This window comes from Cordyceps javanica, chromosome 1 (genome assembly GCF_051103115.1).
Source record: "Cordyceps javanica chromosome 1, complete sequence".
Classification (NCBI taxonomy): domain Eukaryota; kingdom Fungi; phylum Ascomycota; class Sordariomycetes; order Hypocreales; family Cordycipitaceae; genus Cordyceps; species Cordyceps javanica.
Window position 1 is genome coordinate 7,989,876 of NC_139295.1, and position 16,756 is coordinate 8,006,631.

Sequence of the window (16,756 nt, forward strand, 5' to 3'; positions counted from 1 at the left end):
ATTAGGAGTTTATAGTCTTATAAGGTTTAAAGTATCTTATATATATATTATTTATATTCCTTAAGGGTATTTAAGTAAATAAGAATATTATTAAAGTAAACTATAATAAATACTTTAATTTACTTATATAAGATTATATTAATTATAGTTTAGAATATTATTAATATATTAATAAGTCTAAAAGGTATTATTAGGTATTTATAATATTCTTTAATAGTCCTAAATATTATTATCTATTTATTACCTTTTTTTATTTATATAAGGTTATAAGCTTCTCTTAGGTTAAGTATAAGGAAGTATTTTACTTTTTTAATTTTATTTTATATTTTTACTATAAGTAATAATAGATATTAATTCTTAATTATAATCTTATTAAATAATTAATAGTTAATATATAATTATAACTTTCTATTTTTCTTTAGTACTTATAAAACTAAGTATCCTACTAGAGACTTTAATAGTCTGATATATCCCTTTTATAATATTTTTTCTAGATATTCCTTAAGTACTATATCCTATTTAGGGTTCTAGGGATATATCTTATTAAATATTAGTTAAGTACTAAGCTAGAGTTTAATCTTATAGTTCTAGTATAAATACTCTAGTAATCCTATTTCTAGCTTATTACTAAATAACTTATTATACTTTAAGTATTCCTTAGGAATCTTTATTATCTTAGCTTTTAATTCTCTAGTAATTATATATATTCCTAGAGATTTATTATAATTTAGTAAAAGTACCTTTTTATAGCTACTCTTTTTACTATAATTATATCTTAGTATATCTTACTAAAGTTAGCCTATTCTTTAGTTAACTTAGGGATTACTTACTTATAAATAAGGTATCTTTAATATAATATTATATTTTAAGATCTCTATAATATCTAAAGTAAGGGAGTAGTTATAGCTTTATATAAAAATAGGAAGTTATATAATTTCTTAATCTATAACTCTATAATTATACTTAACTATTCTTTCTTTTATAGTTATAAATTAATAAGGCTTATTTTTTTTATTCTAAAGTAATTATAATTTATTAATAAAATTTAATAAAATAAAAGTTCTTTATATTTTACTATCTATTATTACCTTAAGCTTAGTTCCTTTAATTAAGATATTAATTATAAGATAAGTAATATTACTAATATTTATAGTATATAAAGACTAGCTAGATTCTTATTAAAGAGTTAATTTTATTAGTAATAATAGCTATTATTTCTTAATTTCTTATCTTTATATTTCCTTAGATTTATAAGAAAAGTTATAGCTCTCTCTATTCTTTCTTCTTTAGAGCTTAAGTAATAGTTAGTTTATCTACTACTTTTATTAATTAAGTTTAAGCTAAGTAAATACCTTATAATTATATTATTTCCTCTATCCTTATATCTTAAGGTTATAGTATAAATAATATAAGTATTTTTATCCTTAATAAAATATAATCTATTATTTTTTTTTAGGATAAGGAATTCTTATATTTTTTATTAGATTATTTAGTATCTAAGTTTATTTTTTTATAGAGGGCTTTATAAAGGATTTACTTAAGAAACTATTAGTAATTAAGTTTCTTCTAGAGATACTATATATAAGTATAATATAAGTATAAAGCCTAGGAAATAGTTATATAATTATAATAAATAAAATAAATTTCTAAATACTTTAGACTAATATATAGTATAATATATATATTTTTATCTAATAATATTATAAGTATAGCTAGGTTTATTATATTAGATCTAGCTATTATTACTTAGTTAGGTCCTCTAATTCCTTATTAATTCTCTTTTATAATAGTATAATATTCCTCTCCTATCCTAAAATTAAGAGTAGCTTCTCCCCCTTAATTTTTATATATAAGCTAGATTTTAAACTCCTAGTCTTTATTTTTATTAATAATATTATTTATAAATATAAGATTATATTTATAATTATCTAATAAATAATAAACTTTATTATTAATTATATTAATATTTTATATAAATAAATTTTTATAGTTAGTTATATAAATCTTCTATTTTCTTATAAGCTTCTATATTTTCTTTAGAGCTTAGTATTTATTTATAAAATATCTTATCTTATTATAGTTATAGTAGGCTTTATTTTTTTCCTTATTTATAGTATTAAGTTCTATTAGTCCTAGGTATACTCTATAAGCTATAGATTTACTTTATTATTATCCTATATTAGGTTAGTATTATTATATAAGAAATTTTAAGTTATATTATTCTCCTTATTTAAGTTATCTTATATAAAGTTAGTTATTTATCTTAATAACCTTCTTAATAAACTTATTAAAATTCTTAAGTTAATTATCTTTTATAATTTTATTTTTTATATCTTCTTAAAGTCTATTATAGAAGAGTTCTATTTAACTATTATTATTCTAATTAAATTTAATAATAATATATTTAAATTTATATATATAATATTAAGTAAATCTAGTCTACTTTAGAGCTTTTAACTTTTAGGTTATAGTTTATAGCTTATCTAGGTTATTAAAGGCTATCTATAGAATTTCCTTAAAGTTTTTATACTTCTTAAAAATCCTAATAATTTTATTATTAAAGTTCTTATTATCTAAGTAATTTCTAAGTATAAGTTCCTATTATTCTATAGCTTTACTTATAAGAAGGTTTCTAATATAGAAGATCTTTATTAACTCCTTATTAATAGATTTATTTATTTTTAAATAAGCTTTAGCCTAGGTAAGGAAAGTATAGATATCTTCCCTAGTTCTATTAAAGGTATTAGGCTTTAAGAACTTAGGTATTCTAATAGCTTATTTCTTTTTCTTATTTTATATTTCCTCTAGTTACTTATAAAGATAATCTAGCTTATTATAGAGCTTTATAACTTCTTTATTATATTTTATTATAGGAATATTAATAGGGTTTTTAATAAGTATATTAGTAAGTTATTTAATAGGAGTCCTAATAGGGTTAGTAATTTTCTTATTAATAGTAAATATTATAAAAAATCTAATTACTTATAATTTAAGGATAACTTATTAAATAAGATTAATTAAAATATAATAATAGCTTAAATCCAAGTTATAATTAATCTATTTCTTAGGAAGTAAGTTAAGCTTAAAGCTATAGGATAGTATATTTAAATAATATTATTTAAATAATTATTAAAAATAAAATTCTTAATAATAGAACTATTACTTAGATTAATTAATAAAGATCTAAACTATCTAGATTAGCTATAATCTTCTTTTATTCTAATATACTTAATATAATCTCTATTACTTACTCTTACTTACCTTACTTTATATACTTACTAGTAAGCTATTTAAGTATATTAGTCTAAGTAAATAGTTATATAATACTACTCTATCTTCCTAATCTAGTTTACTTATAAGTTATATTACTCTCTGCTAGTCGCTATTCTATAGGCTAGGCTACTTTGCGTTTATAATATAGCAGCAGGCAGCGCTAGTAACGCCAGCAGAATAGCGTTTTTGACGGTAGCAAGAGAGGTAGTAGCAGCAGCAGCATATAGAAAAATTCAATATATAACTAGCAGATTTCCTATAGTACCTATATTTATATGTAGTTCCCTAGTAAGAAGAAGTACCTTAGCGAAATCTACTAGGCAATAATTAAGTATGTAATATTGCGCCCCGAGAGATATGATGTTGTACCCCTAGTAATACTCTAATTTTATTACAAAATATAATAAATAATATAAATATAAATAATATTATTAAAGTATAATAATAATTAATTATAACTATATTTATGTAATAAATGGCTATTTAAATAAATCAAGTTTAAGCTTTTTATATAATTAGGTATATTTATTAGTTATTTTATTGAATATTCTATTTAATTATATTATATATTAAGATGGGCATATGGCATGCTGCATAGTAGGCGTATGTGCGGTGGGCGGTACTCGCATCACTCCAATATACCAAGGGTGATGAAGACATGATTGTACTCTACCGATTAGCTGATGAAAGCCTTTCGCGGTTACCCTTTCTCGTTGGCATTGTTATCGAGGGCCATTCGTGGGCATTTACTATTTCAACGCAGGAGGGCTCTGAGACTAGCCATTGGGAAGACCACCGTTTTGGAACAACGGAAAACTACCTCGATATTTGCAAGGTAGTGGCTGGGTTGAGACGACTCACAGCATACGCGCAGGAAGTGTATGTGCCTTGGTTTCGAAAATATATTTTGGGTGGATTCAGTTAATTCAGCGGCGATGTTTCTTAGCGAGCTATATCTACAGAAGCACCTTGGTGGGGATAGTGTGTCTCTTCGGTAATTGTTGAGTGATGTGGAAACGAAAACAGGTGCCTCGCCACCACTAGACCTGTCGCTGGATTTTAAAGCGCATGTAGCCTCATTATAGTATCCGTACTCTCTGCTATGGAACCAGGGTTAAATACAGTTTAAAGGGCAGTAGCTATCTCTAATGCTCGCTAATAACCTGCGAATGCCAGTCTTGACGAGCGATAGTTTTTCTTGGCCGCAGCGCACGTGTAGCGTATTCATGATTGTAATCAGGGCGCAAGAAAGGGGAAAAACTACTTGCGGTCCACATTTGCATCTTTATCGATTTTCCCGAGTTGTGTTATTTCTCACGCACGTACCGTGTGACCGAACATGTCACGCAAATATCGTGGTCGACCACTAATCATGGACGACGTATACCTCAATATATGCCTGACGGGATATTTCCGTAATAACCGAAAAGGGTGTCGCGGGCACATTTAGTGAGTTTTAATAGTAAGGCGGAGAAGGTCACCGCTATTTCAGGCCGCTGTGACTGCTGAGTACCTGCTTGTACTCCACCGCAGCGCTGCTAACAGGCACTAGCGACGCTACTGGAAGCCGCAACGCTGGACTCTAACTCGTTGATACCTCGACTAATCATCCAGAAACGGTTGTTCATTGGCGCTGACCACGGCATACTACTGAATGTGGCCGACTAATATTGGGGCGCTTCTACGGGCGGGCAACCATGCAGACCGAGGCAGCGTGAACAGCCGGAAACCAAAATATCACGGCGTGCCGGGCGATACTTTGAGTCGCACCTAGGAAAAGAAATAATTATGTGACAAGCCGGCCCCAGAAGATTATGGCACGTTTTGAGAGATGGTAGCCAGGTCAATGCGAAGCAAAGCTGGCTCGCCTAATGCATTCGAACGGGTGGTGTTGCAACCTTGCATCCCCTCATGCAGCATGACAAGCTTACCCCTCACTTGTCCGCTTCCACGTTTCCGACACACGGCACGGAGCGATCTGGTGCCGGGGACGTTTGACAATATCCTCGTAACAGTCCCAGTTCGCGTGCTGTATGCGACCGCTCTCAAGCATGACAAACTTGATAAGCACAGAGTCATATACTATAGGGTGGATTGCCGTACTCCCCATCGAGCGCGCTGCCGCTACGGCCCAACTCGACGACCGCCACGAGGCGCCGGCAGACCTCAAACAACACCCATCCGATACAAATGCATACACATGGGGCCGCATAGGCAAGCACAATGTCGTCATAACATCACCTCCTGCCGGCGTGTATGGCACCACTGCTGTAGCGAAGACTGCGTCTAACCTGCTCGCATCCCTGCCCGCGATTAAAATCGGCCTCCTCGTTGGAATCGGGGGCGGAATCGCTCGGCACCTGAACCAAGATGTCCGGTTGGGTGATGTGGTTGTTAGCCAGCCTGAGGGAACCACCGGTGGTGTTATCCAATATGACCTGGGAAAAGCGAGGCTCAGTGGAAAGTGGGAGCCCAAAGGCCTGCTTAACAAACCGCCCCAGGTCCTACTGAGCGCGCTGGCTGCCCTGCAGGCGGAGCATGAGATAGCTCCGTCAAATATTCCAGATCTTCTCGACGAGATGTTGACCAAAATGCCACAGATGAGGAAGCCAAGGAAGAAAGAGCCAGGCTATATTCATCAAGGTTTTGAGAATGATCGACTATTTGCGTCTAGGTATGGGCACATTGGAGGATCTACATGCGACAAATGTGACCCATCGGAAGAAGTTCAACGCGATAAACGAGACACAACCAACCCTGACGTCCACTACGGTATCATCGCCTCTGGAAACACACTTGTTGAGGATGCTAGCACTCGGGATAAGATTGCAGAGACCGCTGGGAGTGAATGCCTCTGTGTCGATCTAGGTTCAGCCGGCCTCATGGATCATTTTCCTTGCTTGGTAATCAGAGGAATCTGTGACTACGCTGATTCCCACAAAAATGATCGGTGGCACCGATATGCATCGGCCACTGCGGCAGCGTATGCAAAAGAGCTGCTGGAGTACGTGCCCGTGAAGATGCTCGAGAAAGCAACCCAAGCAATTAATATACCATACTCAGGTTAGTGTCTTTTTCAGAACTATAAATAACCATATTAATCGAATTTAAGTCGGCAGAGACATAAGAAGCATCCAATCCGCATAAAATGAAGTGCAAGCTGGGATACAAAGCCTTAAGTAAGTCAACGCGCGCCACTTAAACATCTTCTCTCTCGACTTTGGCCGATGTCTTTACAAATAGTAAGATTACGCTTAATACTCATCAAACCGTGGTGCTTGACTGACTCCGGGTTGCCGAAGGCGCATCATTTGACTCGTACGCTCAAGAATATAATCGATGTTGCTTGCCGAATACACGCGTTGAACTACTCCAGCAGGTCGCGAAATGGGCCAAAGACCTAAACACAGAGCCGACCTTTTGGTTAAATGGAGAGCCGCTATCGAAAAGCAACACGGGAGGAGAACCTGTCGTTATTGTTATTGATGCTCTAGACGAGTGCGAGCAAGACGACATTAGGCGCTTTCTTTATTTAGTGTCTCGGTTTGAGACCGAACTCCCAGACCGTGTTAGGATATTCCTGACCGGCCGACCGGAGGAGCCATTCCATTCTCAGTTTAAGAGGATTAAGAGAACAAACTCTCGCGTTATCTTACATAAGATACCGTAACCTATGGTTAAGCATAATATTACCGTTTTTTAAGATACGAGCCATCTACTATCAAGGAAGAGTTTCATAGCCAGGTACTACCAGAACGACACCTAGCCTTAGATTTGCCTAGCTAATCTAGTTTCGATAGTCTAGTGAAGATGGCTATTCTGCTCTTTATTATTACTGCCACTATTTGCCGCTTTGTTAGTGATAAGAAAATTAGAATACTAGCGAAGCTACTAGAGAGGGTGCTTTCTCGATCCGGCGACGGTCTGCCATAACTAGAGAGAACGTACCAGTCTGTCTTAGATGGCCTTAACTCACCTATAGGCTACTGTAGCCGCTCGCACGGGATTTTCGCTGTGGCCAAGCTTTGCTCTGTACATCGGCCCCTCCTTGAACAAGGATGATCCCGAGCGCAGTGTACGATCAAAGTTGATAATGGCCCGGCCGATTGCGGGGTCGCACGCACATGTGATGTACGAGAGAAATCTCGATAGTGCTCTGGCTGCTCTGAATCAGGAGTTTTCCACTTGCGTCCTAGACCTCATTTGTATAAACTCCGTATTTTAGATGATAATTGGTACAGAATAGCATGGACAGTAAATGATATCCAAGGTAAGACGGAGAGTTGGCCCTAATTTTTGCTATGCACATGGGCGAACACCGGGATGGTATGCCTCGCAACGGCGCCATCATCGTGTCCAAAAGCTAATCACCGGGAAGGAACTTGGGGCGCGGAGAAATATCTGCTGTTATGCATAGCTACAGATCTTCAAATAGCAGCCACCCGATCGATTCATGATGATGATGCTTCTGACCACGTGTAATTGATGCCTCGAATGAGCCATGGCGCAGCTATCGCCCTTGCGGAAATGCAGCTGCGTGAGCAGGGCCGGCGGAGGAATTACGTGTAATAAAAGAAATTAAACAGAACGTAGAACTATGACTATCATGAGAGAAACTAACAATGATAAGAAATATAGGTTAAACACGAAGCAGTCGCAATTGTAGCCAGGTCTACTCCCTTTTGACCTCAAGCAACAACGCTGGCAGCTGCCCAGTATCAAGCGCTTTAGCTTCACATGCCCGAATAGCATCACCATAAAGGACATACGTCCCTTGTATGTCAGGGTCACCTTCATGGATATACTTTGTACTAAAATGGCTGTCAAATGCCGCATCGAAGAGGGCTTGAAGACAGCAGCCCACTGCCTGGAACATGTGCGTTGCATTCACTAGGCGGTGGTGAGGGATATGAGCGACAGAGCGGCCGTGCCACTCGAACAAGTCAAAGCAGTCGCCTGCAAACTACGGATTTCAACTGTTGGCAATAAACTCTGGCAAGTCATCGGAATTGATGCCGAGCTGTGTGCACAACCTGATAGCCTTGGTATACGGGATAAAGGTTCCAGCCGTGACCCTGTCTCCGGAGAGATGCACAGCGTTTTCGAGCAGCCTCTGCACTCTCGTCCTATTGAACACACTCGAAGGGTGCCCGGCGGCCCGAACTATATGGTTCACGTTGACCATGCCCCGGAAGTACGCGATTTGTTTTTCCCGCCAGTTGAAGAATCTGATGATATCGTCGGCGTTGTTGGCGGCCCCCATGAGGAAGTCGGGTAGCCCCGCCATGTCAATGTTAAGACGATGGCACACCTGCGCAACTTGCTGGTGGAAAATAAAGGTTCCTCTGATGCCATCACCACCATTCAATATCTGCTTTGTGTCGCGAAAGATGCCCCGAATTCTGCGGTCGTGAACTCTAGCACTGTTCGCTGCCTTGAGTAGCTGGGTGAGGTTGACCATAGTATCGGTATACGTAATTGCCTGCCTTCGCCACTCAAAAAAGTGGTACGTCGTGCCTTGGTAAGAAACAAGGCAGTACTGTTGTGGAACTGGTTGCGGCAGGCTATTTTCATTGCGAGCCACGGCGCCGTGGCCTGAGTTTGCGTCGTTTTGGTCGTTGACGGCCTGGCCGTCCGAATCTACCCGGTCCCGGATGGAACGGGGTGGATATGTTGAAGACCATCCTTCCGGTATTTGAGAGGAGTGCATTCCTTGATCATCATTTCCGTACTCGCCTGCGGCTGCTAGTTGATGCGGTGGCATATCCCCGACCCCCTGGCCATCAACAGGTAGCCTGTCAAGACCCAATGAGTTCCCGGTCGCCAGAGGAAGGAGATGAGACCATTCTCCTAGTGGTTGCAGGTGCGCCAACCCTGGCTGAGAGAGGTGCAGGCCTTGATTAATATTCACGTGCTCTCCCGTGGCTACTAGTTGAGTTATTTCGGCTTGAACTTGAGATAGGCATCGGCGATCGTTCTCCTCTAGTTGACCTGGCGCGGTACCCTCGACCCCCTGACCATCAACAGGGAGATTGTCAAGACCCGATGGGGTCCAGCCCACCAGATTAGAGAAAGACCATTCTTGTGGTGGTTGCTGGTGCGCCGACTCTGGCTGAGGGAAGTGCGGCCGTTGCTCCTCATTTCCGCACTCTCTCGTTTGCGCTTGGTGGGGATCTGAGTATTGAACTTGGCTGGCTTCAGTACGAAACGGTGCCGTATCTGGTAGTCCCTCCCCGAATGCCAAGTACGTTGCTGTATCTGGAAGATAATTCTCGATGGCGTGACACGGCGCCCTTTCCAAAGGACCATGCACGACTGTTGTTGGTGACGCACTATACGTGGCGTCAATCGCGCGTGTGACACCAGCTGCATCTAGAGGCATCCGGAAAAAGGCAAGCTTGAGGCATTGCTCTGCTGACCGCCGTTCTGTGGGTTGTAGCTGCAGGCAAGCATCCAGGAGTTCCTTAATCTCGGGCTTTGCCCTCTTTGGCCTATTTGTTCGAAGCATCTCTGCCCATTCGCTTTTCTCGGTGGTCTTTCGTTGGTCGGGGAGTCCAAACCACAGCTCCATCACCATCACGCCCACCGACCAGATGTCGACCATTGGTGTATATGGTGGCCGGTACATCTCGGGCGCTGTATAGCGTTCCGTTCCGCACACTGTCATGGGTTGCCTGTCGTTGCTTGCTAGCGCAAAATCGGCAAGCTTGGCATGCATTGGCTCTCGGGTCATGATGAGAATGTTATCCGGTTTAACGTCGCGGTGAGCGGTTCCCCTGCTATGTAGGTGTCCAAGTGCCTGCAGCACCTGATGAAGAATGTCGCGTGCCTCGTGGTAGGAGAATGGCCGTGACTTGCTCTGGTATGTCATGCTACCTAGGGGGGCGTACTCCATGATGAGTTGCGCTTGTTGTCCGATGCAGAAGTTGAAGGCGTAAAATGTGATAATGTGCTTCTGCGAGGCATTAGAGAAAGAAAGCGTGACTAATTATGAGAGCGCTTACATGCTTTAGCTTTAAAAGGGCGTCAAACTCTGTACAAGCTTCAGCAGTCCCCGAGCTGCTTTGGTTATAGCGCTTTATCGCGACGGCATGGCCAGTCTGCCTATGTGACGCATGGTATACGATCCCCGACTTCCCATGCCCAAGGACAAGGCCCAGTCTATAGGGATCTTGGTTTTGGCTAGTTGAAGATTGCACAGTCGAACCCATTGAGCTGGCGAGACGCATCCCCTCTAGGTTCGGCAGCATCCCCTTAAGCTTGGCGAGGAAAGAGATGTAAAGTGGCGACGTGATCTCATCGTCACTCCACGGTCGTGCGAGTCTTATATCGAGCTTGGGCAAACGCACCCTGATTGCCTGTTCGCCAACACATACCTGATCCTTTAGGTGCCTGGTCCCAAGCTCGTCTTCGATGTAAGTGAGATGTTTAGAGAGGTTACATAGCATCACGGCACCAGAGTCCGTGCGGAATGTAATGGCAAACTGCCGCTTGCTGATCCCTCGACCCACGGGGGGGAGGAGTATATCACAGGTCTCCCTATCACGGCCAAAGACAAAGCCGAGGCCGGGGTTTTTGGGGAAATGCCTCGTGGTAATGCGGAGGGTCACGTCGGGCGGAGGACGCTCAGGTGCGGGTGTGCCATCCTCGCTGTCGATGGCTGTGTCATTTTCAATCCATGGAAGCTCTTCTCTTGTTTGGAAGGGGCGGTTGTGCGAGTCCTCGACCATGTACGCCGGAGCTCTCACAGATATGATGGTCCAACTCATATTGATAGTAGATGTGCGATGTGGTGCAAGAGAGAGCAAAGAGCCGATGCCGTGCAACGCCGCGGGGGGACGGTTGGGTTTTACAATACACCAGAAGGGTTCGCTTCCTCTCAGTGCATAGCGCCACATTCAGCTTAAGAGCAGGACAGCCAATCGTTGGTAATGGAGGGCATTGGCGGCGCGTAAATTGATGCATGATGCGCTGGGCCACGGGGACTGGTTGGTAGAAAACAAGACGGGATAAACAACCGTTGCGATGAAAACGGAATATTTAAATTAGCGTATTGACAACATGTTTAATATCACCAGATTTTACGGTAATTTACCTTGGACAGTCAATCGCCGGGGGGGTGAGACGTGGTGTTGACCCGGACCCGGAGCAGTTCTTTGGTATGTACCATTCTTGGCTGATGCTGACTAAGGTCTCATGTCGAACTGCTATAAGTACTTATACATGTGCCACGCCCCCATCACAACATGTACCAAAATACTTCCCCAACTGGTGTGGTACCCACCTTTTGCCAGTGGACCAGTAACGCGACATCTCACGATGCCAACAAGCGCGACACCTCACCTGCTCGCACCATTGACTTCCCACCTACAACATCCCACCTGCCAACCACTTATATCATACAATATAGCAGCCTGGGCTATATTATCAACATCACAATCACTATATCTCGCGGTACTACAGCATGGTCACGCCGCCCTATATCCCCACACATGGCAGCGATGACATCCTCTTACCAACAGGACGAGATTCAGAGGCCCCCTCCTCGTCCAGCAGTAGCTGGTCTGGACCATGCGGCAGTGGCCCCTCAGTTATCAGCTTCCATAGCTCCACGGCCACCGACCCTATGTGGCACGAGCCTGAGGGCCGTCTCCGACGTTTCAAGGAGCGCGTTACTGATACGATTGAGTTTCTCCAACGCAAGGGCAAGGAAGGCATGAAGATTATCCAGCAACAGCCGGTGCGCATGAAGGGATACGAGCTGTTTATGAGCGATCAATCCCCTTTGCCTATCGACCTTGTCTTCTGGAAGGAGACCCTCGCCCACCTCAGGCGGGAAGGACATAAGAAGTTTCCTCCGGCCGACGAAAGAATGCGCCGCTTGGCAGCACAGACGGCAAAACCGAAATGGATTTTGGATTGGATGAGTAATGCAGAGGTAGCGCAGAATGCAGGTAGGCTGGACCATACCAAAGAGGAGGAGGTCCAGCCTGCCATGGACGACGGCGCGCACGAGAAACCATCACCCCGGGAACGACCCGTGCGGAGGAGCACTAGACGACGTACACTTGCAGAAAGACAAGTATACGATGGTACGGCCACTACTTTGGAAGAGACGCAAGGGCGACAGGAACATGAGCGCCGCGGCGCAGATACAGCTGCCGAAGCAGACCAAGGACAGACAACACTACAAGAACCCATCTGTATGATGTTGGAAACCAACAAAAAGGGGGGAAAATCGACACCAAAACGACTAAGACTCGAATCCTCTAGTCGCGTAGTTGAAACAGACGCGCCGCCACCCTCAAAAAGACAACGACAACAAAGCAAACCGCCAAATAGGTATGCAACCAGGAAACACCAACTCGCCACGGAACGAGGACTCGACAAGGGGGAAATAATAGCAGCAGTGGCCGAGAATCAACTGGGTAGTTCGTGGGTGTCCGTAGGGCGGCGGGACGTGTGCGGGCCGAAGGCAAAGGCACAAACAGATCAACCACTGCGACGTAGTCTGCGTATTGCCGCCCGTCGCAAGGCCAATGAGACTTGAGCTTGAATATCGTATATACTAGTAATTATCATGTATATGTATATAGCTCATGTAAGCTATTAGTATATAATAATATAAGAATATATAAGTACTTGAGATAATTATTATCATTACTAGTTTATAGGAATTAACAATCTACTTATTAATTTTAACTATACACTATATAAAGAAATATACGAAGTTTTGGTAATTGATATCATGTAGTTTGACAACAGCCATCGTCGACCCGTCTCTGAGCGGGGGTCTCTCAACGGGCCGCAAATGGTGTAGCCTTCCCCGGAGCGATGCCACTAGCAACGTCGGACTACTGCGGAGCGGCGCATCCTGGACCAGGCACTATCTGTACTAATAGCGCTTCCGCCGGGGTGCTGGGCATACGCACCAAGCTGTTTCGCCATGCAGTGCAGGGCATCAGCAGAAAAAGGGGTAGGTAGGCTCGCATGAATCCACCATCGTTGGCAGCAATAGAAGATTTCAAAAGGAGGAAACTGCCCATCTCACAAGGCTACGTGAAAGCAATTATGCGTTGTACATCCACGGGGACCCAAGGATGCCACACAAGGGAGTTTATTAAGCGCTGGGCCAAACGGGCGGTTCCAGATGTGGGGCCACATCAAACAACGACTGGTGATACTCGGTCGCGCTGCCACATCACCAAGCGAGCAGTATCCTCTCGATTCTGGGTGTAGTAATCACTCGGCCCAGAACGAGAGCACCAGTGTTAGCCAGCATGTCCATATTCGGATCTCCTTCCCCAGGTGGCATGCCGAAGGCGATACAAGTTCAATTCGAGCAAGAATGGCCGTCAACATTTGGCCACCTCAGCGCGCAATCGAGGTCATCGTGGAGATTTCAGACTAAAAGGTACTAGTGCCGATGTTCTAGCTACTCGGTGGATGCCCCAGCCACGGCCTTTTTACCCCTATTTATCACGTGGTGTGTGGTGGGTCAGGGGAACATTAATTTGGCCGGGGTCTACGCCTATAAATAGGTATCCTTTCTCTTTGTTGGAATTCTGCTTTGTACCAGTAATACCTCAAGGAACAGTAATTATAAATACCATCTCCATAGGACTTGTCATAATCTTGATTTTCGAAAAAGAAGATGGCAATACGGTCAAGTATCCTGTTGTCCCATTCCGTCTCTCTGATTCGTATGCGCTATTGAGTGTACCTATCCACATTGGTACGCTCAAGCCCACCTTCAACGTGACAATAGCCGTCTCGCATAAAGAAAAATAAATATTTATGCGAAGATATGCACAGATGCAAAAGCACCACAAGGGAAGCTACTGAGTACACAGTAGTTTTCTAATATCTAGACTAGCGAGCAGAGAAAAGCTGTCCAAGTAAATCTCCCAATGTCAGCTATCCATAACGACGTGATGTTGCTAATGCCACCATGTAGCGGCTAACACTTGGCGTTGCTTATTAGCGCCCTCCAAGCTGTCATGGCCTGGAAACGCTCACTAATAATTCTGACATCTATCCACAACCAATTGAATGGAGCTGTGCAAGTATGAAGTTTAGCACCGAGATTCCACATTCTGCACATATTTATATCTAATCGGTTAGATACCCTACCTTTCTATAGTTTGGATGAATAGGATGCTAGTATTTCTGCTAGTCCATCAACGCCAGCCCCCGAATTTTACGATGGCTCCTCTCTGGCGGCGCGCACCCTAATCAGCAGGAACATGCTAAATAGTAACGCTCGCTAAGCTCGAGGTAGAGCCTTGCTGCTCAGTGAGCTTCCCGGAGCCTCTTTTCCGTCACCGACGCCGGGTAGCTCCGTCAGCCAGGCCACGCAGAGCAGTCAGGGCAGCTTCTCGACGTTGACGGCTTCGTCAAGTAGCGTAGCGAGAGAGAGGTGCTAGCTAAGTACTTGGTAGCTACTACTTACCGAGTGTTTACACCTTCTTGGAAGTCTACTCAGTAAGTAGTTGGTAGTTACTTACGGGTTCTGTTATAAAGGTGCTAAGTAGTATTCCCTGCAAAAATAGGTAGACTGATTACTGGGCCGTGACCTGATTAGGTATAGGTATGTGCAAAAACACACAAAACCTCGGTGCTAAATTTCCTCCTTCGCATGGGGATGACTTTTGGCTCTGGCCACTGCCATTTGAGGCATGGTCCGACAGCACTCCAGCTCATGTGCGGAAAGGACTGCGTTATTATACGAGGCGCGCATACAAAGTGGACTGAGAATGTCTTGGCAGGAGACTCGAAGGGTATGAGTTTTGTATAATGCGATAACGGTCGGAATTGGATGTAGGTGCAACGTCGTGATGTGGCACACAACCGCAAGTCAACAGGGCCCAATGCCGCAAAAGGCTGGAGTGACGTTGAAGATTGGAAAAGCAAATAGTCTCAGACCTCGACAAAATTTCCACCAAATCCGGCATCAATTCTCAATGTGCTCGCGTACTGCAGGTGATGCTCGGGCAGAGCCCTGTTTTTTTACAAGCTTGCGGCGCATTTCCACATGCAGCAGGTCGCGGGGCCCACGATCCCCGCAGCTTGGCTGCAAGAGTAAAGAGTAAAAAATGCCTCCGAACAAAAATGGAGCGTTCTCTCGATCCAGGCTGCGCCGCCCCCGATGTCCCGCTGGAAACCGGCCGCTCGTGCTGGGAAGCTTCCGAGACGCCGGTGCCTATACGACCCTCGGGCGCTCGAGACCGGCATAGTATTTACTCTCCTGCAGGCCTCTGAATAATCGGGCAAATACAGAGGATTATACTAAAGGAATGGGCGCTGTTGCATCCAAAGTGGCCCGCAGCCTGGTAGCCAAGTAGTTACTCCATTCGTGGTGTAGTTGTCACCGTGGCCCCCTCTTGGTGAAGGATGACCGCTCAGATGGGTATTCGGGGCTCAGGGAGGCAACGACGTAGGGTGTACCGCTATCGGTGTCGTTGGACTCGTCATCTCAAAGAATCTGGCGGTATTTTCTTGTAACCCGCAAAAAACAAAAAAAGTAATTACCACGAATGCGAGAGCGTATTTCTTAAACAGCTCCGTAACCCAGATCGGCCTCGTCCGCATGTAGTCACAAGCCTCGCCGCAACCCTCGTGCAAAGGTATGCAGTGCAGCCTCCCGGAATATTCGCCAATAGATAAACGACCGTCGGGCACGGGAGGCTGGATTCTCTTTCCCCGACCACAACCCCTCTCCACCCCTCTCGCCCGCCGGCAATTCTCCTAGCACTCCGGTCACTTCCCAGAATCGCTGCGTCCGAGGCCGGTGCTCCGCCCCTCCCCGCCCTCACCCGGCGGACCGTGGTAGGAAGTCTCCGAAGCTGACACGGCCTAGCAAGGCATCTCATCATTATCCACGACTATATATAATGGGAGACCAAAGACGGGGGCCCTGGAGAATTGAACGAAAAAGCTCTATCCTCTCCGCAAACAATATACACCAAGACTTTCATCCAAAAACCGCAACAAAAATACACACACATCTTCTTTCAAAATGCAGTTCCTCTCCCTCCTCTCCCTCGCCACCGCCGTCGCGGCCGTGACCATCAACACGCCCTGCGGCAACAACTACGGCCAGGAGGTCTGCGCCGACGGCGGTGCCGGCAACCAGCGCGCCTTTGTCGCCGTCTGCAACGACAAGCACGTCTGGGCCGTCCGCCAGGCCTGCGGCAACCGCTTCTGCTGCAAGGACAAGGCCGGCGGCGGCGGCTACTGCGCTTGCTAAGTTTCTTGAAGCTTTCCTCCAGTAAGGATGAAGATTGCGCGGACGAAAGTAAAAAAACAAAAAACAAAAACAAAAACAAAAACAAAACAAAACAAGCAAAATTAGCTAGGTGTGTTTTTGTTCGGCGAATGAGCAAATGATATGGATGCTAACTAGAACAGAGACCACGAGCAAAAAGAAATCAGGAAATAATGAAACGTGGTCGCAGCGAGACGGAGATGAACGAGGATGATG

General features: G+C 43.6%; 4 protein-coding genes across 4 annotated transcripts; 3 read left to right on the plus strand and 1 right to left on the minus strand.

Annotated features, from left to right (window-relative positions):
- Nucleotides 1-5,324: 5,324 nt before the first annotated feature.
- V2A60_002439 (uncharacterized protein) lies at nt 5,325-6,341 on the plus strand (the record flags this gene model as incomplete). Its single annotated transcript, XM_083253790.1, has 1 exon — nt 5,325-6,341. The coding sequence occupies one exon, from the start codon at nt 5,325-5,327 to the stop codon at nt 6,339-6,341; it is 1,017 nt and encodes a 338-aa protein (XP_083109916.1).
- A 1,904-nt stretch (nt 6,342-8,245) lies between these two features.
- On the minus strand, nt 8,246-11,042 carry V2A60_002440 (uncharacterized protein; the record flags this gene model as incomplete). Its single annotated transcript, XM_083253791.1, has 3 exons — nt 8,246-9,009; nt 9,607-10,228; nt 10,650-11,042. 3 exons carry the CDS (start codon nt 11,040-11,042, stop codon nt 8,246-8,248), a joined length of 1,779 nt encoding a protein of 592 aa, XP_083109917.1.
- A 695-nt stretch (nt 11,043-11,737) lies between these two features.
- On the plus strand, nt 11,738-12,554 carry V2A60_002441 (uncharacterized protein; the record flags this gene model as incomplete). The annotated part of the gene is made up of 2 exons (XM_083253792.1): nt 11,738-12,476; nt 12,547-12,554. The coding sequence occupies 2 exons, from the start codon at nt 11,738-11,740 to the stop codon at nt 12,552-12,554; spliced, it is 747 nt and encodes a 248-aa protein (XP_083109918.1).
- Nucleotides 12,555-16,291: 3,737 nt separating this feature from the next.
- V2A60_002442 (uncharacterized protein) lies at nt 16,292-16,522 on the plus strand (the record flags this gene model as incomplete). The annotated part of the gene is made up of 1 exon (XM_083253793.1): nt 16,292-16,522. The coding sequence occupies one exon, from the start codon at nt 16,292-16,294 to the stop codon at nt 16,520-16,522; it is 231 nt and encodes a 76-aa protein (XP_083109919.1).
- Between the last annotated feature and the right edge of the window lie 234 nt (nt 16,523-16,756).